General features: G+C 42.3%; 1 protein-coding gene and 1 non-coding gene across 2 annotated transcripts in view; one reads left to right on the top strand and one right to left on the bottom strand.

Moving 5' to 3' along the window:
- Nucleotides 1-6,470: 6,470 nt before the first annotated feature.
- Nucleotides 6,471-6,542, top strand: trnaq-uug. The gene has a single exon. It is a non-coding gene; the product is annotated as a tRNA-Gln (tRNA).
- A 1,839-nt stretch (nt 6,543-8,381) lies between these two features.
- LOC112246213 (tensin-2-like) overlaps nt 8,382-25,080 on the bottom strand; it is a 53,070-nt gene continuing 36,371 nt past the window's right edge. Inside the window, 14 exon segments of the mRNA XM_042324767.1 lie at nt 8,382-8,950; nt 9,250-9,279; nt 9,673-9,741; nt 9,879-10,047; nt 10,381-10,449; nt 10,818-10,895; nt 11,180-11,272; nt 13,524-13,652; nt 14,075-15,165; nt 17,700-17,769; nt 20,405-21,120; nt 21,122-21,806; nt 22,800-22,916; nt 23,067-23,132. Coding sequence (XP_042180701.1) covers nt 8,800-8,950; nt 9,250-9,279; nt 9,673-9,741; nt 9,879-10,047; nt 10,381-10,449; nt 10,818-10,895; nt 11,180-11,272; nt 13,524-13,652; nt 14,075-15,165; nt 17,700-17,769; nt 20,405-21,120; nt 21,122-21,806; nt 22,800-22,916; nt 23,067-23,132 — 3,533 coding nt within the window. The 3' untranslated portion in view covers nt 8,382-8,799.

Raw genomic sequence — 25,080 nt, 5'->3', positions numbered from 1 at the left:
CTTCCACGTTGTTCATTATTTTGCATAGAACGGATAACCTCTTGTTGATTAACCCTTAATGTTACTCATTGAAAATATATTTCACAGCGGCTTAGAATGACGGTACAATGTTTTTATACACTTGCTTGTTTTGTCACAAACTGATATTAGGCTAACAAATATCTGACTCTAGTGATCTGTTCTTGCAATTTAGTCTATGACATTTACATATTTCACAAAGTAGTGAAATACTTTTTCAAACATTACTTTATTTAGCATTCAATGTAGCTGAACTTTTTCCAGTGTTAGGTCATTGTTAGCTTTGGTAAACTACAGTATATTTTCAGAGTAGCTTCCCCTACTTTATAATTCTGTGCAGCTTCATTGATGGGACAGAACTTGTGGTTTGCATGTTGATGTTTTTTAAAAGTATGACACACCAAACACACTGGCTGTTTATCATACCAACAGAAAGGTTTGAGTTTCTCGCCATGCAGACCGCAGAGCACCTCAGACCCTCTCATCTGAGAAGCCCACAAAAAAAATATTTAAAACCAGGTTAAGGAGATTCTACCTTTGAGGATCTTCTACTGCAAACGGGACATTCCCAAGATGCCTTTTTGTCTCCATAATTCCTTCAGACAGTCTATACAGAAGATGTGGCTAATCTACAAGAGTATGGGATCCCTGAAGATGACACAGGATAAATCATCTTATTGGAGAGAATGTTTGGAAGCGATTTTCTTGAAGAAATCCCACCCTTTCACGATATTCTGTAATGGCCTCTGAAGGAAGCAGTATACTTCAGTTTTGTTTAGTCAGATGTGCTTTCAAATCTCAGTATTGATGCAGTTTCTGTTCAGAGTTGCTATCTTGTAGTTGTAGAACGTTGGTTACATCGTATCGTATGTACAACTTTTATCCAATATAAATATCCCCCATACTCTTCCAGAATGACACTTCAAACAAAAACCAGTCACTGCACATTTCAAGGCCGCGTTGAGACAATTATTTATCAGTGACCCAAGCCCTGCTCTGATAATTGTGTCGCTGAGCTGTTGTAGTGCTGCTGCAAATGTACATTTTCCCAGGAGTGTTGTCAGTCATAATGTAAGTAACCTAATTTATGTTCCTCTTAATGCCTCTGTCAATTCGACAGCTACTGTCAGCAGTAATCATGGACCTATGAACCTGAGGTATACTGTTAGCACTGAGACTGTTAGGAAGCCCACTGTGAGCAGGTCACCCTGCACTATCAGCTCAAATATCAATATCACTGTAATGTCTACCTCTGATAAGCCTCCCAGCAAACCAATAAAAACAATAAAGAAACTCAGAAAAACGCTAAAAATATCCCACATTAACATATGTAGCCTAAGCAATAAGGTTTTAATGAAATAGATAACTTCGTAGAAACAGAGAGCATACACATACTGGCTATCTCTGAAACTCACTTCAGTAATTCATTTGATAATACAGTGGTAGCAATATATGGTTCTAACATCTACAGAAGAGACAGGAATGCCAATGGGGGAGGTGTTGGTGTTCATATTCAAAACCACATTCCTGTAAAGCTTAGAGAGGATATGATGTCAAATGCTGTTGAAGTAATATGGCTACAGGTTCACCTGCCTCACCTAAAGCCTATTCATGTGGGAAGTTGCTGTAGACCATCACCAAGTATTAACAGTCAGTAGCTGGATAATATGTGTGAAATGCTTGATAACGTATGTGACATCAACAGAGAGGTACTGTATATTTTCTGGGTGACCTAAATATTGACTGTCTATCATCAAGCTGTTCACTCAAGAAAAAGCTTCAAGCTGTTACCAGTGCCTCCAACCTGTTTCAGGTTATCAGTTAACCTACCAGGGTATTTACCAACAGCATCCATGTGTATTGATCACATCTTTACTAATGCTGCAGAGGTCAGGTCTAAAACAGTATCCACAACTAACCGATGTAGTAATCATAATATAGTAGACATATCTAGGAAAACCAAACTTCCAAAGACTGGGCCTAATTTAATGTAGAAGAGGTCATACAAGAGGTTTTGTAGTGATTCCTATGTTGAAGATGTAAAGAATATTTGCTGGTCTGTATTTGTACAATGGATCCCCATTAGTTCCTGCCAAGGAAGCAGCTACTCTTCCTGGGCTCCAGCAAAATGAAGGCAGTTATACAATTAAAAAAAATATTACAATACATTTCACAACACATTAAATGTGTGCCCTCAGGTCACTAATCTACTCCCACATATCTACAAAACAAAATCCGTGTGTATAGTGCATATGTTATCGTCCGTGTGTATGCATGTGTCTGTGCCTGTGTGTGTCTCATCACAGTCCCCGCTGTTCCATAAGGTGTATTTGTATCCGTTTTTTAAATCTAATTCTACTGCTTGCATCAGTTACTTGATTTGGAATAGAGTTCCATGTAGCCATGGCTCTATGTAGTCCTGTGTGCCTCCAATAGTCTGTTCTGGACTTGGGGACTGTGAAGAGACCTCTGGTCGCATATCCAGTCCTTAATTTGTTCTGGAACCTATCCGGTACCTCTCGTGGCATGAAAAGTCATTTTCACTTTTCGCAAAGTACATTATTTATTTAAAGTGATTGAAGTTTATTCGAGTTGACTTTTCATTAATTATCCCGCCCCCACAAAACAGGTTATGTGAAAAAGTCAATTTTCAGCCCTGGCCTAATATTCTATAAATTGATTTGGGTTTGGTCCCGGGTTTATGGTTTGCGCAAAATTGTAACCTATGTTTGAGACCAAAGCTTGGTCTTGGCTGTGTTAGAAGCACACAAGTAACTCTTACATAACTACAATGAGATTACATTTTTATGATCTCTCTCCCTCTCTGCTCTGATAGACATGAGCCTGCAACTCTTATCTCTCCAGCATTGCACTTAATTCATTTTCCGCGTAGGGTTCTGAAGGAACTGCAGCGCCCCTGATAAATTGAAATACATTTGCCAAAATTATAGAATTACTGCTGTCTGTTCAGAATTAAATTAAATCATTCAGAATAGCCTACTACACCATGAGAAGGACTATAATTCACCCACAGAGGATCAATAGCTTAATCTTTTTTTAATAGCCTAGCTGTGGATTGTAGCCCAATAACAAGGAATAGCCTATAGTCAGGAACTCGCTACAATGTAGGAGAAATAGCAGCAGGCAGACAAAATAGAACTTTTGCAATATTTCAAATACAATCAGGGGAAAACACAGGTAGGAAAGCTCACTGGTTACCATAACAACACCCAACGTAGCCTTTCCTTCCAGTTCTATGCTGCCAATGACTGGAATGAATTGCAAAAATAGCTGAAGTTGGAGATCTCCCTCGTTAAATTTAAGCATCAGCTATCTGTACAGTTTACCGATCGCTGCAGCTGTACACAACCCATCTGTAAATAGCCCATCCAACTACCTACCTCATCCCCATAGTGTTCAATTAACTTTTTTTGTTCTTTTGCACACCAGTATTTCTATTTGCACATCATCATCTGCACATCTATCACTCCAGTGTTAATTTGCTAAATTGTAATTACTTCACCACTATTGGCCTATTTATTGCCTTACCTCCTTACGCCATTTGCACACACTGTATATAGACTTTTTCTATTGTGTTATTGACTGTACATTTGTTTATTCCATGTGTAACTCTGTGTTGTTGATTGTGTCACACTGTTTGCTTTATCTTGGCCAGGTCTCAGTTGTAAATGAGAACTTGTTCTCAACTGGCCTACCTGGTTAAATAATGGTGAAATATATATATATTTTTAATCAGCTAATGTCACTTTTTGTGTTAACCTCAGAGCTTATTTTCACCGTTAATTTATCCCATAGGAATGAATGGCTGAACAAACCAGAATTAATGAATGGCTGAACAAACCAGTTTCATTTCCAGTTTTTAGGTTGAGGATGACCAAAGACAGTACAGAATAAATTCTATGGCATTACAGTAATTTAACACATCCTACCCTTGCACCTTGACTTTCTGATTAGTTTAACGCGGCACGTGTTTCATTTAACACGGCACGTGTATAAGTACAACCAGTTAGCACATTTCCAAGTTTCCTAGTTACGACCAAGCCAGCTGGCTGACGATACGGCACTTTTTTGAAAGAGGCTAACCAAATTCCCATATCGATCAATGTGATTACAATCCTTTTCCAAAGCGTCTGGTCTATATCTTAACATTAATAAATGTGAACTCACGGCTGTCAAAGATTGTGTGACACCTTCATATTATGGTATTCCAGTAAAAGAAGAACTTACATATTTAGGCATAACCATTACAAAGGATCAGAAGACTAGAGGCTTACTAAATTTTAACCCTCTTATTAAAAAAACCCAGAAGAAACTAAATCAATGGCTACAGAGGGACTTATCTTTAAAAGGTAATAACCAAGGCTGAAGGTATCTCTAGACTAACATGTGGTGCTCTATCTTTATATCTTGACTGTAAAATAAGCAAGGAGATAGACCAGATGCTTTTCAACTTTCTGTGGAGAAACCGTACCCATTACATTAGAACAACTGTTGTGATGAACACTTATGAGAATGGTGGACTGCATTTTCTGGACTTTACTACCTTAAATAATACTTTTAAGATCAATTGGATAAAACAATTCCTAAGAAGACCCTCTTCTATGTGGAATTTTATTCCTTATCATGTCTTCTCTACTTTTGGTGGCCAACTTCATGTTGGTTTGCAATTATAATATTGACAAAGTTTCAGTGAAACGTTTTGCTTTTCATCGGCAGGTTTTCTTGTCATGGTCCTTAATTTATAAGCATAATTTTTCTCCACACAGATATATTTGGAATAATCGGGATATATTGTATAAAAATACTTCTTTGTTTTTAGAATATTGGTCCTGAAATAATATCCTATTGGTGAGCCAACTTGCAAATGCAGAGGGTCTTTTACTTAGTTATAAGGAATTCTTATCACTTTACAAGATCCCTCTAACACCTAAAGATTTTGCAATTGTTTTAGATGCCATTCCCGCATGTGTTGCTTTATTATTCAGGAACGTGTCAAGACCTGACCCTCAGAGCCTACCTTCTATTGACCCTGTTGACTCATCAGTAGGAAAGATTTGTTTCTCTTTTGGTCCATTCAACAACAGAGCGATACGATCCTTGTTTCAGCAGGATGTTGTATCTATACCTTATGTCATGCCTTATTGGAATGGATTTATTGATAATATCTATTGGAAAAAAGTTTGGATGTTGCCACACACATACCTACTTGTTAAAAAAAATAAAGAAGTTTCCTTTAAAATTATTCATAAATATTATCCTGCCAACCACAATATGAAGAAGTTTAAGGAAACCATAAACTCAAAATGTTCCTTTTGTAATGACCACCCAGAAACAGTGTTGCATCTTTTTTGGCATTGTATTCATGTAAGATAACTGTGGCAAGACATCAGTAGGTTTATAATTGAACACATTTATGAAGATCTTACACTATTGTGGAGAGATGTACTGCTTGGATTCTTTACCTACAATAGAAATAAACTGAAACATTATGTAATTAATTTAATTATTATTTTGGCCAAATTTCATATTCACAAATGTAAATTTACAAACAAAACACCACATTTTCTTACCTTACAAAAATACATTTAACTGAATTTTAAGACAATTAAATACTCTACTAACAAAAAAGCTGTTAGAATTATAAGTGTATGTATGTCCCTTAAAGTCCTTGTGTAATGTGATATTTTACCCAATTGTCCTTTGTATATTATTCATACTTCCTGTATTGATTTGTTGTTAATAATAATAATAATAAATAGTTACGACCTTAACGTGAACGCGGCATCTATCCCACTCAAAAGGGCTGTATATGTCAGCTGCAATATAACCAGGGCCGGAAGCAATACCATCATGAACATGCAGCATACACACTTGCAGCGCAGCTAGCTAGGCTAATTGAACTTTCCTAGTTGTATGCCGTATTATGTCCAGCAGAAACCAGTATTCGTCTTCTACATTTACGAACCGTAATGCCTTTATTGGTTCAATGTAGCTAGCTAGCTAACAGATAGCCTAACTATGCTGACGTTAGCTGGATGGTGACGTTTGCTTGCTATGAGAAACCCTCAGCTAGGGATTAAAATTGTGAAAATAGAATCGAGGAGGAATTAATTCATAAGATCGGTGTTATTTTCTAGCTGTACGTAGATAACTAGCCGAAAACTACGAGGGGAAAGCTAGCTACTGTTGCTGTTCTATTCAGTAGCTGGTCAACTAGATAATTCGTTTGCTAGCTAACCATGTCTTTTTCCTTTGCCCTCATTTAGGCTTGTATATCTTTTTGCAATTCCACGTTGTAAATTGCTGCTGTCAAAGCTGCAACTATAAACTTGAATTGCGTTACTAAAACACGAGGAGCGAGCAATTTGTTTAAGGGGTAGAATAGCAACGACTGCATAACAGCACTAGTTGTAGAGGTGTAAGCCGAGAGCGGTCCTATGGTGTAATGGTTAGCACTCTGGACTTTGAATCCAGCGATCCGAGTTCAAATCTCGGTAGGACCTCGTCCTTTTGATTTAAAATATCCTTAGTCACACGATTTATAAATTGCCCATCTTATTAACATTACAATTAATGGTGGTTATATCTCAGATTTAAATCATGGATGAATGTGAATTTGTTGTCTCATATCCATTCTCTGATATCCCCATAAATAGTCTACCACCACAGGCCTATTTTTTTTTGCTGGATCTAATAAAATACCAAGGAAATATCCAATTTTTCAGAGGGAATTGCAATAAAGGCAGACATAATTCATTTTCAACCCTTTTATTTTCTACATTTTCAGTAAAAAAAAGATACATGTTTTTCTTACACCATTTGTAGGCCTATAAACTTTTTCAGACACTTAAAATATATTATTTCTGTCATGAAAAATACAAACACGTACTTATTCAAAATATGTTTTTTTCATAGAAAACACTCGATAACAGCAAAAAGAGTATAAAATAACCAAGTCTCAATAATGCAGTATACCTATACAAAACAAAATATGAGTGCTTGGTTATTGTCTTTGGCTTCAGTGAAACTGATTTGCAAACCTAGGCAATTAGACAATACGAATTTGTACCCCTTTAGTGTTGATGGAAGACTTTTTCTAATGTGATATTATAGTTGTCCTCAGATACCAGTAAGTGACTTCTTTCTCCAAGATAACACAGTAAAAATAAGATCATACAACTATTCAGTTATGGTCCTTCTTTTCTTGCTGTATCCCATTCTGTGAAGCATGTTGTGCTGGGACTATTTTAAAGCTACAGTTGACTGCATGGTTCATTAGCAGGTTGATTTAATTTGCATATGAAATATAGTTTGATATCATATCAAAAACAAGTTTATCGGGGGAAGGATTCTTTCCTGATTCTCAATGCGAGACCAATATCACTTACATGCTCACATTTAATAATTGCTACACTAAACTGCATAATGCACAATCATTAATAATGCATAAACATCATGTAGAAAAGCTATAAAAAAAGAAACCATAACAAAGACTATGGTCATGTTCATTAGGACACGCAAGTAAAACCTTTTCAAAAGGTTTTCCAACAGCAAGTCCAGGTAGTCCCTCCCTGTTTCAGTTTGTTTGGTTATTAATGAACATGACCCAGGAAATGCTGACCTTTCAGTGCAACTATAAATGCAGTAAAATGACTCCCAATCCGCTTCCTATTTCTGACATTCCATTACACACACATACACACAGTGTATAAAACATTAAGAACTCCTTCCTAATATAAAGTTGCACCCCCCCTTTTCCCTCAGAACAGCCTCAACTCGTCAGGTCATGGATTCTACAAGGAATCGAAAGCGTTCCATAGGGATGCTGGCCCATGTTGACTCTAATGCTTCCCACAGTGTCAAGTTGGCTGGATGGCCTTTGGTTGGTGGACCATTGTTGATACAAACTGTTGAGCATGAAAAAACCCAGCAACGTTGCAGTTCTTGACACAAACCGGTGTGCCTGGCACCTACTACCATACCCTGTTCAAAGGCACTTACATTTTTTGTCTTGCCCATTCACCCTCTGAATGGCACACATACACAATCCATGTCTCAATTGTCTCCATGCTTAAAAATCCTTCTTTAACCGGTCTCCTCCACTTCATCTACACTGATTGAAGTAGATTTAACAACTGACATCAATGAGGGGTCGTAGCTTTCACCTGGATTCACCTGGTCAGTCTGTCATGGAAAGAGCAGGTGTTCTTAATGTTTTGTCCACAAAGTGTATTTACTGTATAACCCCCTTCCGGACTGTTTTCTCTTCAAAGAGGTTGACTATACAGACATTGGGTAACATAATACTGACCAACAAAACAAGTGATTTTCCATATCTGTTATTGTGTGCAAACTGGGTAGTCATTGACACCGTACAGGCTTTTACAAGGCTTTCCTATTTAAAATGACAAATACTTCATAGTCATGAATAACATGATTAAATGAAAGGTGATGGCAAACAGTAACTGAATTGACATTATAAAATAATGAAATGCAAAATCTCCCCTGGCAGAGGTGGTGTTAATCCACTCAATTGTAGAGGAAAAGCTTAAAGCTATCACCTCAAAAGTTATTCTGTACCTTTGTAATATACCGTCCTGATGGACATGATTGTGCCCAATCCGGTTCCTCACCAGTTGACAGCTGTCTTCAAACATGCAAAAAAACACAAACACACTGACCAATTTGCAGACACACATACCCAAACCACCAATTTACACCCAGTTATGCCCTTTCTCTGTGGCCCCTGGGAGTCCTAACTCATCTGCGTTGCTGCTGCTGGGGCCCCAGCATGACCTTGTTGATGAAGTTGACGATGGCCACAGCCGGCTGCTCTGGATCCATCTCGGCAAACAGGTGACACACATTCTCCGATGTGCTGCCAGTCCGCCTGGCCACGAAACCAAACACCCTGCAGGAGTGAGGGATGAAGAGAGAGACAGCGGGATGAGAGGAGGTGAAAGAGAATAGGATTTGTGTTTTTTTAATCTATGATGGTAGAAAACAGTTTTTTCAATGCACTCTTCTCATGAGAAGCACAGATATGACAGGAAACTCTGGAGCATCACATTACTATAGTCACTGTAGTTCTCTTCAGGTTCATTCAATGTAGTGATCTATTTGATAAGAGTCATCATTTTATAAAATGAGAACACTATGATACATTGCCATGATGCACACACAGTCAGAAGCAGAGAAACAAGCACTTACTTGCTTGACTTGTTATCAGAATTAGTCCACCTGAAGCAGACAGGGACAGACAGACAGGGACATACAGACAACATGTCTTAGATGCATTGAGAAAGAAGAGCAGTCATACTGTCATGGTTGTTGTTCTAAATCAAAAAAGGCATACTATACTGTAGTTGCACAATACAGAGATTTATTGACCCAATCCTGAACCACAACAAAGTAGTGTTCAGCCTGTCAAAATACAAGGTCAACATCTCTACACAGCACGTATAAGTCATTTCTCACGACACGTCACATTTCAACTTTCATTCGGTGGTATTCACATGTGCACAAGGTCTATGTCGCAGTGATTGCATATAGGCCTAAAGCCAGAGCATCAGACCCCATTGTTCCATGCATTGTCTTAAGGCTACTCTAACGTTAGCCTGACGTTGGGCCCACCTCTTGTCCTGAGGATCCACGCTGCTGAAGGTCACACTGTTGATGGGGTAGTGTCTCCTGAAGAAGAGTCTGCATAGTGGTTGTATTCATTAGGCACCAAACGGAAGAAAACAGAATCAAACAAGGAGGGACTGCCTACATGTACACCATGGTCCAATAAGAAAAGCTCATTTTAGTGTTCTGTTGCAAATTGTTTTAAAACACACCTCCTTTGACTGTCGGTCAGTGTGATGCCCTGAGTGGACACTTTGAAGTGGACCATGGTGGTCATGGGCTGAGGGCTCTGGGTCAGAGTGCACCTGGTCGCCTTGGAGACAGCCTGAGGCCCCGTTAGTGACTCTGTCTCCACAGAGTTTAGGTAGAGCACGTTACAGGCTGGATGGAGGGAGGGAGACAGAGAGGGGGAGGATGGTAGAGGATGGTGGGAAGGAGGGACAGAGAGAGACTGAGAGATTAGGAATGATGGATGAACAGTATTTCGAGATGTAGATGGGTCATGTCACACCTACACAAGGCCCCACCGAACTTGAGATAAGCTTGCCGAGCTCAATGCATTGATAGAATGTCAGTGTTCGTTGATGTAAATGGGGTATATTTTACTAAGTCATGCTAGCATTCCACACACATTCTCTCTACATGGACCTTGAGCGACCACTACTGGCCAAAGCCTGCATTGCAGCTGTATTTGACCCTCGAACTTTCTCTCACCTGCGCCCTGTTTCAGGAGGTCAGCTGCCGTACTGGTGTTGCTGACACTTTGCAGCTCTCCGACCAGATCTGGAACACCACAATATCGTTAGGACATTTCCCCATGACACCACTAAACCATGCCAACTCTCTGTGTATGTACATGTACAACACGCATCCATACTTACACATTATACACTCCCAATACACATTTCTCATAGACACGTGCACACCATACACTCTTTTAAATGTAAATATACATTGAGTGCACAAAACATTAAGAACAACTTCCTAATATTGAGTTGCATAATGTTTTGTACACTCAGCGTCTATTTGTATATTGTGTCGTGCACACACACACACAGCCCATGCCATATTGATACAGGTATAGTATACAAAGAGTATCGGCCCCCATTCTGTTTGATACAAAGTGATTCCGTTGAAACACAGGGATTTACCTTTCTCAGGGATGCATAGAGTGCATGGCAGGGAGATAGGGCTGAGTGAGCGCTGGTACACCAAGGCAGATAAACTTCCTAAAATACATACGCATAGCAGATCAACACAGGCGAAGGAGCGGAGACGAGGAAGGAAAGTCACTTTCTAACTATTTCCACACTACTGAGCCGGGCAGAGCTGTACTGCGCTGACCTGGTTACGCATACACAATAGTTCCTGGAAATGTCCTGTGAAGGATAATGTGAAATGAAATATCTGAGCCAGCACTGAATTCCATGATAGTGTAAAAAGGGTATTAAAGCAATGATAAACTTAATTGTGAGGCCAACAGTGACATCTGCAGGACAGAAATAGGACTCACCGAAATAAGACTCATTCTGACAGCCCTTTATCTTGACCCCGCGAGAGCCTGTCTCAATGAGGAAGTGTCTGACCAGATGCTCCTGATCAACCACTGAGACAAAGAGAGAGAAAAGGAGGGAGGAAGAGAGAGAGGAGCGAGGGATAGGGAGAGACAGGGCGAGAGAGACACAGGGGGATAGGGGGAGGAATAGTGAGGGAGGGGGAGAGAGAGAGAGAGGCTGAGAAAGACACTACCGGTCAAAAGTTTTAGAACACCTACTCATTCAAGGGTTTTCAGTCATGTTTACTATTTTCTACATTGCAGAATAATAGTGAAGACATCAAAACTATGAAATAACACATGTTGAATCATGTTGTAACCAAAATGTGGCTATTTTGAAGAATCTCATATATTAAATATATTTTGATTTGTTTAACACTTTTTTGGTTACTACCTGATTCCATATGTGTTATTTAATCGTTTTGATATATACACTATTATTCTACAATGTAGAAAATAGCAAAAATAAAGAAAAACCTTGAAGGGGTAGGTATTCTAAGACCAATAGTCTCTGTGTGTGTATATATATATATATATAAACAAGTTTTAATGACTCCAATCTAAGTGTATGTAAACCTCCGACTTCAACTGTGTGTATATATATATATATATATACACACAGTTGAAGTCGGAGGTTTACATACACTTAGGTTGGAGTCATTAAAACTTGTTTTTCAACCACTACAGATTTCTTGTTAACAAACTATAGTTTTGGCAAGTCGGTTAGGACATCTACTTAGCGCATGACGCAAGCAATTTTTCCAACTATTGTTTACAGACAGATTATTTTACTTATAACTCACTGTATTACAATTCCATTGGCTTAGAAGATTACATACACTAAGTTAACTGTGCCTTTAAACAGCTTGGAAAATTCCAGAAAATGTTGTCATGGCTTTAGAAGCTTCTCATAGGCTAATTGACATCATTTGAGTCAATTAGAGGTGTACCTGTGGATGTATTTGAAGGCCTACCTTCAAACTCAGTGCCTCTTTGCTTGACATCATGGGAAAATCAAAATAAATTAGCCAAGACCTCAGAAAAAAAATTGTAGACCTCCACAAGTCTGGTTCATCCTTGGGAGCAATTTCCAAACGCCTGAAAGTACCACGTTCATCCGCACAAAAAAATAGTACGCAAGAATAAACACCATGAGACCATGCAGCCGTCATACCGCTCAGGAAGGAGACGCGTTCTGTCTCCTAGAGTTGAACATACTTCGGTGCGAAAAGTGCAACAGCAAAGGACCTTGTGAAGATGCTGGAGGAAACAGGTACGAAAGTATCTATATCCGCAGTAAAAATGAGTCCTATATCGACATAACCTGAAAGTCCGCTCAGTAGGGAAGAAGCCACTGCTCCAAAACTGCCATAAAAAAAGCCAGACTACGGTTGGCAACTGCACATGGGGACAAAGATCGTACTGTTGGGAGAAATGTCCTCTGGTCTGTTGAAACAAAAATAGAACTGTTTGGCCATAATGACATTCGTTATGTTTAGAGGAAAAAGGGGGAAGCTTGCAAGCCGAAGAACACCATCCCACCCATGAAGCACGGGAGTGGCAGCATCATGTTGTGGGGGTGCTCTACTGCAGAAGGGACTGGTGCACTTCACAAAATAGATGGCATCATGAGGCAGGAAAATGATGTGGATATATTGAAGCAACATCTCAAGACATCAGTCAGGAAGTTAAAGCTTGGTCGCAAATGGGTCTTCCAAATGGACAATGACCCCAAGCATACTTCCAAAGTTGTGGTAAAATGGCTTAAGGACAACAAAGTCAAGGTATTGGAGTGGCCATCACAAAGCCCTGACCTCAATTCAAAAGAACATTTTGTGGGCAGAACTGAAAAAGCGTGTGCGAGCAAAGAGGCCCACAAACCTGACTCAGTTACACCAGCTCTGCCAGGTGGAATGGGCCAAAATTCACCTAATTTATTATGGGAAGGTTGTGGAAGGCTACCTGAAACGTTTGACCCAAGTTAAACAATTTAAAGGCAATGCTACCAAAAACTAATTGAGTGTCTGTAAACTTCTGACCCACTGAGAATGTGATGAAAGAAATATAAGCTGAAATAAATCATTCTCTCTTCTATTATTCTGACATTTCACATTCTTAAAATAAAGTGGTGATCCAAACTAACATAAGACAGGGAATTTTTACTAGGATTAAATATCAGCATCTGACTTCAATTGTGTGTGTGAAAAAAATAAATATATAAATGATATTACTTCTAACAAAATAGAATAGGCAATGTATTTTTTTCAATGCTTTGTCAAATAAATAATTAATTCCCCATTACCTATGTTGTTGTTGATGTTGTTTGAAGGATGGCTGGCCACCTTGAGGGCCAGACCGTAGGCCCCTTGAAAGGAGTTACTGTTCCTGATCAGGAAGGAGCCGGGCTCTTTGTCCTTCAATACAACGATGGCTACAAGGGGGACACTAGAGTAAGTATTACTACGGTAGAAATTAGTTACCTTAGTTAATTCAAGTATACACTACAACAGTACTTCTCAAATCAAGATGATCGTACATTTATTTTTACCTTTATTTAACTAGGTAAGTCAGTTAAGAACCAATTCTTATTTTCAATGATGGGCTAGGAACAGTGGATTAACTGCCTTGTTCAGGGGCAGAACGACAGATTTGTACCTTGTCAGCTCGGGGATTCGAACTTGCAACCTTTCGGTTACTAGCCACTAGGCTACCTGCCACCCTGTTTGCTTGTCAACACAGTTGCAATTGACACTAGTTGCTGAGAGTGAGCTTCTCTAGATCTGTGGGGGAGGAGGGGGGCTATCTAAATAAAGGGGAATCCTTCAAAACTTTAACCCAGGCCTGTGCCCTTACCTTGGTCTCTGGAGATGCCAGGCTTGTACCAGAACTTGGAGCTGTCCTGTACAAACTTGGATTTGACTTTGCTGCTTTCCTCTCTGACAATAGGGGGCGTCATTCCCCCCACCCCCACCGAGGGGGAGACAGTGACGTGGAGGGGGCTAGATTGGGGAGAGGTACCCATGGGTCCTATGGCACCCAGGGAGGAACTCAGGATGGACTGGGAGCCATGCCCGCTGCGGTACCCTGGCATGGAAGACAGGCGCCTCTTTTCGGGGAGTGGGGGCTGGGCGGCAGGGATAGTGACAGCGGTGTACCCCGAGTATGGGATGTGGGGGATGTTGAGAAGGGGATAGTAGTAGGATGCCAGGGGGAAGGTGGGGGTGTTGTACCCGTCAGGGACAGGGGATGGGGTTTTGGGGTCACTGTCACTCACAGGGGTAAGTCTTTGCCCAGCTGGGTCCATGGCCAATGGAGAGGGCTGAGGGGAGGGACGTCGCTCTGGGGAGCCAATGTAAAGGTGTGGTGAGGGAGGGGCAGAGCTGAGGGTAGAGCAAGGGCTCGGTGATGCACTGCAGCCTCTTCCTGATTGGGGTGAGCCGCTGCCATTGAGTTTCACTTGGACAGGGACGATTGAATGCCTTGAGCTCGGGACAGCAGCGGTCTGAGTGAACATCTCTAGTACTCTCTCCGCGACCTTCAATTCCCCATCCTCGGCTGTAGTGGGAGGTGGATGCACACTTGCACTTATAGTGTGCACCTCCATGTGCACTTGTTGTGAGTCACTAGGGTTCACACATTCACTCAGCTTCTGTATGGACTCTTTAGAACAGCTGTCACTGCCTTGCTTTTGTGAATCTGTCGATGGTGTGGTTGTGGATTTTACAGCTTGGTGCGGTGTCCTTTCGATCTCCGGCGTGCTACTGTTACTATTGGTGTTAAGCTCCAGGATGGTGGAGGTGGAGGCTGGCTCTGCAGAAATGGGGGTCCCACTGAGGGGCTCTATCTGCTGGGGCCCTTGACTTGGCTCCTGGCGACCATCTGGAGGACTCAGGGGGGAACCTTCTACAGTGTCGTCAAATGTCTGTTCATCTGGCTTCCTCTCACTTGAGGAGAGTGAGAGAGAGATTTGTTTCTGCTCATTTACACATTTCAAAAGTGCTGAAGACAACATAGTAGAAAAGGTACAATGATTTTCCAGTATTCACTAAGAACCAAACGGAGGCAAACTGGCCAAAATGGGGAGGGACCTAGCTGAATTTGTCAGGTTTTTAGATAAACTCAGAAAATAAGGTCTGAGGTGAACACAGGCTTAAGAGATCTTATACTTTTTGTTCTATGGGATAATCTTCATCAGCTAACGTCACCTTTAGTGAATTTTGAATGATTTATGTAATAAAATAAAAAACACACAAAGGCTTCCTAATTCATAAAGGTCATGTTAACTGACTGATATTATCTTATAGAACAAAACGTAGAAGATCTCCTAACCCTGTGTTCACCTCAGACCTTATTTTCGGCGTTTATCCCAAAACCCTATTCTTTCCACATTCATTTTCCTCATGGGAATGGCTGAACAAACCAGAAGTTACAAATTTCATTTTTTTAGGACTACAAGCTGGCGAGCTCCATTGGCAGAATTTATTACTGGTTTAATATATAACTGTATACAGTGTTGGGGAAGCTACTCTGAAAATATAGTTTACCAAGCTACCAATTACTTCACACTGGAAGAAGTTAAGCTACCCGTAAGAAAAATAGACACTGCTCAAAAAAATAAAGGGAACACTTAAACAACACAATGTAACTCCAAGTCAATCACACTTCTGTGAAATCAAACTGTCCACTTCAGAAGCAACACTGATTGACAATACATTTCACATGCTGTTGTGCAAATGGAATAGACAACAGGTGGAAATTATAGGCAATTAGTAAGACACCCCCAAAAAAGGAGTGGTTCTGCAGGTGGTGACCACAGACCACTTCTCAGTTCCTATGCTTCCTGGCTGATGTTTTGGTCACTTTTGAATGCTGGCGGTGCTTTCACTCTAGTGGTAGCATGAGACGGAGTCTACAACCCACACAAGTGGCTCAGGTAGTGCAGCTCATCCAGGATGGCACATCAATGCGAGCTGTGGCAAGAAGGTTTGCTGTGTCTGTCAGCGTAGTGTCCAGAGCATGGAGGCGCTACCAGGAGACAGGCCAGTACATCAGGAGACGTTGAGGAGGGCGTAGGAGGGCAACAACCCAGCAGCAGGGCCGCTACCTCCGCCTTTGTGCAAGGAGGAGCAGGAGGAGCACTGCCAGAGCCCTGCAAAATGACCTCCAGCAGGCCACAAATGTGCATGTGTCTGCTCAAACGGTCAGAAACAGACTCCATGAGGGTGGTATAAGGGCCCGACGTCCACAGGTGGGGGTTGTGCTTACAGCCCAACACCGTGCAGGACGTTTGGCATTTGCCAGAGAACACTAAGATTGGCAAATTCACCACTGGCGCCCTGTGCTCTTCACAGATGAAAGCAGGTTCACACTGAGCACATGTGACAGACGTGACAGAGTCTGGAGACTCCGTGGAGAACATTCAGCTGCCTGCAACATCCCCCAGCATGACCGGTTTGGCGGTGGGTCAGTCATGGTGTGGGGTGGCATTTCTTTGGGGGGCCGCACAGCCCTCCATGTGCTCGCCAGAGGTAGCCTGACTGCCATTAGGTACCGAGATGAGATCCTCAGACCCCTTGTGAGACCATATGCTGGTGCGGTTGGCCCTGGGTTCCTCCTAATGCAAGACAATGCTAGACCTCATGTGGCAGGAGTGTGTCAGCAGTTCCTGCAAGAGGAAGGCATTGATGCTATGGACTGGCCCGCCCGTTCCCCAGACCTTAATCCAATTGAGCACATCTGGGACATCATGTCTCGCTCCATCCACCAACGCCACGTTGCACCACAGACTGTCCAGGAGTTGGCGGATGCTTTAGTCCAGGTCTGGGAGGAGATCCCTCAGGAGACCATCCGCCACCTCATCAGGAGCATGCCCAGGCGTTGCAAGGAGGTCATACAGGCACGTGGAGGCCACACACACTACTGAGCCTCATTTTGACTTGTTTTAAGGACATTACATCAAAGTTGGATCAGCCTGTAGTGTGACTCCAAATCCAGACCTCCATGGGTTGATAAATTTGATTTCCATTGATCATTTTTGTGTGATTTTGTTGTCAGCACATTCAACTATGTAAAGCAAAAAGTATGTGTTATTTTTGTGTTCCCTTTATTTTTTTGAGCAGTGTAGTTTAACAAGCTACCAATTACTTCACACTGGAAGAAGTTAAGTAGTTTAGTTTACATAACTAAAGTTTGAAAAAGTAGTTCACTACATCCAAACTACTTTGTAAAAAAAAATGTATGTAATATATGTAAATCTGAAATGACTACAAATTGCAAGAACAGTTCACTTTGGGGTCACATGTTAACCGAATGTGTAATTTAGCTTATTAAACACAAAAACAATGTTTAAAGTGAGAATTAGGCAGGTCTGATGCTGAAAAAGATTACATATCCTGCTCCAGAGTTTTCTTCACCACTATGTGTCACACAAAAAACACAAACCTAAAGCAAACACCGCTCCCACTCTCCCAATACTAACCTTTGCCCCAGCGACCCCTGGGAAGAAGAGTCCTCCATACCCACACTGTTTTGCACCACATATGATGCACCTAGAGAGAAATAAAGAGAGCGAGAGACAGAGCGACAAAAGGAGAAAGGGGGGAGTAAATGAGAGAGGAGAGTTCAAGAAAGAAAGTCCAGTTGCATTTTATCCGTCTAGTGTAAACATGTGCATAATACAGTACCTGTGAGATCAGTGTGGAACTGTCAGGGCCTTCTAGGCCTTCAGAGAAGTTCTAAGGATTTATAAAAATGTATAATTTAAAAAAATTAAATGTTGTTTTAATTTCTTTTTCATCTTTACAGTAATTGTAATAAATTTCCTGATTTCATCTCTTCAGTTTGTGTTGGAAAGAGAAGGGTTAATACTGAATAGAACAAATAATCCAATCAGGATATTCTTTGGTGGTCTCTGAGAAGATAAAACTAGCTAGCTCAGCCAACAATTGGCTGACCTTCAGAAACTGGACAGAAGGCCTCTGCCATAAAACTGTATTAGTGCAGAATTTTGGAGTGACAGTGGAATTAACCAATCATATTTTGACTTGCAATGGTTGGGACAACGCCTCGACAGGACACTACTGAGAACATAAGAGGTAATGAATCAATATGCTGATAGTAGCCAATACAGTAGGTGGTGGCAATACACTAATAGGTTGTAGTCTGCCATAAAACCTTAAAGAGGAAGAAGAGAGCGCAAGACAAAAAAAATCTGTTGCAAGCACTAGTTCACACGCTAATGCTAGTTATGTTAGCTAGCTTCCGTTGTCGTAGTGTGACAATGGTGACGGCGGCTGCAGCAGCGGTTGTTAGTTTGTTAGCGTAACCCTTTTCAAGATTAACTTTCAAACTTCATTTACAATTTATCCTTATCTGGCGAGTGAAACTGTTTGTTGTTGCAGCTCGCTTGCTGTTAGCTATCTCTTTGAAAATCATGACTGAAACATTGTTGCATTTAAACTTTAGATCACTGGTTAGTGTGATGAACGTGATAAAATATATTTGAAATGGGAAGAAATAGCTGGTTTGTTAATAAAAATGTTGGCGTGAACTGCTTGCGATTTTGTAGTGGTATGATTTCATGGGGCCTACTGGAGTGAATGGGCTGCTTATCCTTTAACATTATTTGATGCTGTGTGTGACTGCTGTCGCCTGTCTATCAGCCCGGTCTATGTGTTAGACCAAAACTGTCTCTCCTTCAGCACCATGGAGTGGACATGTATTACAGTCGCTGTACTTTTAGCACCATGAGTCTGTCACCTTGTATGTGACACTGTTCTTGTCGCTGTTGGTGATTGTGGTGTTGGCCAGAGGTGTGGACTCGAGTCACATGACTTGGACTCAAGTCAGAAATACGATGGCTTGCAACTCAAATTTGACTTCAACACCAATGACTCGTAACTTGACTTGGACTTGAGCCTTTTTAAAAATGATGCTATTAAAAAAAGTGTGCAGCGCATCAACTCTTCATTTAACGGATTACAGTTTGAATCGGGCAGCAGCCAATCAAATTGTGCCAGCTGAGAAATAGTTGTGTGTGGCAGTGCAGAGGAACGTCGGCAGGTGAATTCAGATGGAGGCCTTGAAAAGATGGTACCCAAAAGTATTATTTTTGGATATAAAGACTACGCTGTATCAACAAAAAACGGATTGCAACTTGCAAAACATGCGGGAAGAAAATGACAGAGAGGCTCAACAACTTCCAACTTTGTTCGACATTTGAAGCTGCACAAAGAACAGTAAGTCGTGGTTAATATAGCCGACAGCTATATAATTTATATCTTTGCTAGTATAGCATGTAGGCAACGTAAAGTTAAATCAATGAGCCTCCACACAGTCAGTCAGTGCGGGAACGTGATCATTGCACCCAAGATTGAGCTACAACTGGCTAGACAGTTGGTAGCCTAAATCCTGCCTGATGTTTCTGCGGTTCCTAAAACCATTAACATACGTTAGCCTACTGTAACCACACAGAATGTGTGTGTGTGTGTTAAGGTTGGGCGACTTGTTCAAGCCTACATCGCCGAATTACGATCCTCGATAGTCGATCACTATTGGGGGGGGGGTGTCTTTCTCATGGCTACCCATGTATTTCCATGAAAATATGACGTTTATTTGGAAAGTCATAAATATATAGATATTTTAAAAAGCATTCATGATTTGAGTAAATGTAATATACTATTACTCTTGTTAAAAATATGAAATGGTATTACATTTGGTGAAGAGCACATTATGACTTGTTTAGGACTCAACTCAAAGTTAAGGACTTGAGACTTGACTTGATACTTGATGGTCTTGACTCGGACTTGCCTGTCTTGAGACTTAACTTGATGGTCTTGATTTGGGACTTGAGTGCTAAGACTTGAGACTTACTTATGACCAAAAATGGTGTAAACAATGCATTATTTTATGCTGTGTGTCATGTTGTGTCCATGCCGGTTCTTTCTCTGTGTGTGTGGCAGCCCGAAGCGCAGCCAGGCATGTTTCATTAATTCCTTTCATCAAAAAGTATTGCTCCTCCTTCACTACAACTAGATGTAATGTCAGGCGCATTAAGTGATGCTATGTTTTCTGTTATTTTCTGGATTTTTTTGTTTGATACAACATATTGGAAGATTTTTGGTCCCTCTGAAGGCCTAGGTCCTATAGTCACGGTTCACCACTGTGTGAGGTTGCATCACTTACAAGTGTCAGTCTGTTGCTGCAGGTCGGTGGGTGGTTCCGATTGAGAGTCACCAGGGTTTGGGCTACCAGGGGGCAGGGGTAAGGTGGACCCAGACTGGTACCCCGAGGCATACCTCTGCCTCCCGTGGCTCTCCGAGGGGGAGTCCTGCTGGTAGGGAGAGCAAGGGCAGGAGTGGCAGGGGGGTAGGGGTGTGTTGTACCCACTGCTGCCACCGGGGTTGTCCAGGAGGGGTTGGGGGCTGGGGTACCCGGGACCCTGACCCAGGGGGGAGTGACAGCCTATATAGGGTGACATCCCTCTCACTGACCTCCGTTGCCAAAACTCTGCCTCTCTCTCCGCCTCCCACGAATGATCCGGCTCCCATAGTTGAGAAGGCCCCTCCCTCCCTCGCCTCAGCCCCGCATCCCTGTCCCACAGCTCAGAGTCCTGCCCTCGGGGCCAGTGCAGGCTCTGTGGTTGGTCCGGGCACAGTGGGTGGAAGGCTCTGGCTGAAGCCGATTGGTGCTCTTGCTTGCAGGTGCAGTCTCGGCATGGGCAGCCATCAGAGTGAGGAGGAGCCGCCGGGCTGAAAAACATCTCCCTATATGGGCTGGAGGGCAGGGATTGGTGGGAGAGGCGAGGTGGGGCAGGGCGGGTGGCGGGGTAATGAAAGACCCGACACTCCTCTCCACCGCAGAAGAGCCTATTGGAGGCTGGGATGGTGTGGGAGTTTGGGGGCGTGTTCAGGGGCGGGGTAGGGGTAGCATGGCCGATGGAGACAGGGTAAAGGGGGCGGGGGACATTCCCGCGGCAACTTGGGCAGGGGATGGGCACTATGGCGATGGCACATGTCCAGATGGGGCTCCAGGGGGCGAGGAGACACCAGCTGCTGGGAGGGTAAGGCGGATAATGCTCGGCTCTTTAGGTTCCCCTTGGTGCTGCTGTTACAGCGGGCCATACAATGTCCGTTAGTAAAGCACGGCTCCCTCTCCCAACCCGATGCCTCCCCACACCTCTGACATCTTCGACCGTGGCATGACCACTGCACCCGCCTCAACCCTCCTTCTGGAACAGAGTCTCCATCATCCAAAATTGCCGTTTCCCGGTCCCTCTCCCTCTGCATTGCCCTGTCTTTCTCTCCACCCTCCCCCCTCCGCAGTAGACAGTCCACCACCTCCTTCTCATTCTCCAGGTGGGACAGGGGGCAAGGAGGGGGTTCCTCCATGTGTTCGGAGGGGGTGGAGGAGTGTCCCGAGTCGGAGCTGAGGGACAGGGGCTGAGGTTGAGATTGAGGCTGGGCCGGTGGAGGGGGCTTGGCTGTGGTGTTGCCTGTGGAGCATGCATTGGGAGAACCCCGGCCTCGATGCTTCTTCACCTGGGCGTACAGGCTGCCATCCAGAGGACCACGCGTGTGGGAGATGTCTGACAACCAGAGAGGGATTCAGGGTTAGCTTGTGTGTATGAGTCCAGGAATGTTGTCTTGGTGGCGTGAATATGTACACCAGAGATGTGTGGGTGTAGTTGCATGCATGATAAACTATGTATGTCTGTGGGTCAGAGTGGGGTAAGTTGAGCCATTTTTTACATTCAGTATCACTCCTTCAAGGGAAATCTATTATTCTTTCTGACAAATATATCTACATATATTTCAGGATGTTAAGTAATGTAACTCTAGACATAATCAGAATTCATGTAAATATGACATTATTTTAAAACATAGCTTATCCAAAAGAAAGTGATCTCTTGGCACAACTTATGGGATAAGTTGCCGCCTGCAAATTTCTGTACTGAATGAAATATTACCACAACCTTTTAAAACCATGTCTATCTTTATTTTCCAAACACAATTCATCACAATCGCTTCATTGTCTTTGAATCATTTTAAGCATATTTTAACACAGGCTTAACAGAACACACATTTTGTACTTTTTTAAAACACTCATAACATAGGCCATTTTAACCTCATAACCCAGTGTTAACGCCTTGCATTACGCCAGTGAAGAAAACGTTTCAATTGGCTCATCTTACCACATGGTCATTGGCTCAACTTACCCCAAGGCAAACATTTTAACAATATAAGACCACACAGCTACAAGGGTGCACTTTCATGCTAGGTTTAGGGCCTTATATTGAAGCTTATAGAGACCAACTTATGTAAAGAACAATCTTAAAATGATCTACTTAGGTTTAGATACAAGCATCATAAAACCTTTAACGCAATAAATACATTTGAAAATCTGTTTTTTTGGACATAACTTGCTTACCACTTTTTCCATGTGGTTTCTTCCTTCACAGACGCCGTGATTCATTTTGAGTATGTTTTCCTAGAAACAAGGATGACTCAACTTACCCCCTTGGCTCAACTTACCCCACTCTTCCTATGTGTATGAGTGTGTGTGTGTGTTTCACTCTTACCCTCAGTGCTATCCTGGTGGTGCAGATTGAAGTTCTCATAGGAGTCCCAGCGCATCACTGGGTCTGAGGTGTTGCAGTCCACTGTAACAGATGGGTCATTCTTACAGTACTCTCGCCCTGTGAAGAAAGAGATTGATACAAGATATCACACACACCTGGAATTCAAACACACTAACAAGGATGTGCACACACAGCTTTGTACACTCACACACAGCTTTGTACACACACACACACAGCTTTGTACACACACACACGCTCTCTCAGTACCTTTCATTTTCTCTGGGCCGTAGGAGAAGAAAAACTCCACCGTAGCATCTGGAGGGAAGCGGTCATCTACGGAGAGACAAACAGCCCAGACTAAACAACCCAAACATATACAGTGGGGCAAAAAAGTATTTAGTCAGCCACCAATTGTGCAAGTTCTCCCCCTTAAAAAGATGAGAGGCCTATAATTTTCATCTTAGGTACACTTCAACTATGACAGACAAAATTAGATTTTTTTTCTCCAGAAAATCACATTGAAGGATTTTTAATGAATTTATTTGCAAATTATGGTGGAAAATAAGTATTTGGTCATTTACAAACAAGCAATATTTCTGGCTCTCACAGACCTGTAACTTCTTCTTTAAGAGGCTCCTCTGTCCTCCACTCGTTACCTGTATTAATGGCACCTGTTTGAACTTGTTATCAGTATAAAAGACACCTGCCCACAACCTCAAACAGTCACACTCCAAACTCCACTATGGCCAAGACCAAAGAGCTGTCAAAGGACACCAGAAACAAAATTGTAGACCTGCACCAGGCTGGGAAGACTGAATCTGCAATAGGTAAGCAGCTTGGTTTGAAGAAATCAACTGTGGGAACAATTATTAGGAAATGGAAGACATAAGACCACTGATAATCTCCCTTGATCTGGGGCTCCACGCAAGATCTCACCCCGTGGGGTCAAAATGATCACAAGAACGGTGAGCAAAAATCCCTGAACCACACGGGGGGACCTAGTGAATGACCTGCAGAGAGCTGGGACCAAAGTAACAAAGCCTACCATCAGTAACACACTACGCCGCCAGGGACTCAAATCCTGCAGTGCCAGACGTGTCCCCCTGCTTAAGCCAGTACATGTCCAGGCCCGTCTGAAGTTTACTAGAGAGCATTTGGATGATCCAGAATAAGATTGGGAGAATGTCATATGGTCAGATGAAATCAAAATATAACTTTTTGGTAAAAACTCAACTCGACGTGTTTGGAGGACAAAGAATGCTGAGTTGCATCCAAAGAAAACCATACCTACTGTGAAGCATGGGGGTGGAAACATCATGCTTTGGGGATGTTTTTCTGCAAAGGGACCAGGACGCCTGATCCGTGTAAAGGAAAGAATGAATGGGGCCATGTATCGTGAGATTTGAGTGAAAACCTCCTTCCATCAGCAAGGACATTGAAGAAGAAACGTGGCTGGGTCTTTCAGCATGACAATCATCCCAAACACACCGCCCGGGCAACGAAGGAGTGGCTTCGTAAGAAGCATTTCAAGGTCCTGGCGTGGCCTAGCCAGTCTCCAGATCTCAACCCCATAGAAAATCTTTGGAGGGAGTTGAAAGTCCGTGTTGCCCAGCAACAGCCCCAAAACATCACTGCTCTAGAGTAGATCTGCATGGAGGAATGGGCCAAAATACCAGCAACTGTGTGTGAAAACCTTGTTAAGACTTACAGAAAACGTTTGACCTCTGTCATTGGCAACAAAGGGTATTTAACAAAGTACTGAGATAAACTTTTGTTATTGACCAAATACTTATTTTCCACCATAATTTGCAAATACATTCATAAAAAAACCCTACAATGTTATTTTCTGGATTTTCTTTCTCATTTTGTCTGTCATAGTTGAAGTGTACCTATGATGAAAATTACAGGCCTCTCTCATCTTCTTAAGTGGGAGAACTTGCTCAATTGGTAGCTGACTAAATGCTTTTTTGCCCCACTGTATATTTAAGCCACAATGCCTGAGAACCCGAGAATTATTGTGTGACAACTCCCAACAAGGGCTGTTCTGAGATCCGAGGGGAAACCAAGGGCTGTTCTGGGGCCCGAGGGGAAGCCAAGGGCTGTTCTGTGGCCCGAGAGGAAACTAAGGGCTGTTCTGTGGCCCGAGCGGAAGCCAAGGGCTGTTCTGAGGCCTGAGGGGACGCCAAGGTTGCCAACATATTCATAAAAATTATTAATGATATTTTTGCATTACAAATATTATTTTATCGAGTAACTTTGTTTTTGTATTCTGGCTGCAGGA

The sequence above is a fragment of the Oncorhynchus tshawytscha genome, linkage group LG07 (assembly GCF_018296145.1).
Source record: "Oncorhynchus tshawytscha isolate Ot180627B linkage group LG07, Otsh_v2.0, whole genome shotgun sequence".
NCBI classification, from domain to species: Eukaryota; Metazoa; Chordata; class Actinopteri; order Salmoniformes; family Salmonidae; genus Oncorhynchus; species Oncorhynchus tshawytscha.
This window is presented reverse-complemented; position numbering and strand designations above follow the sequence as displayed.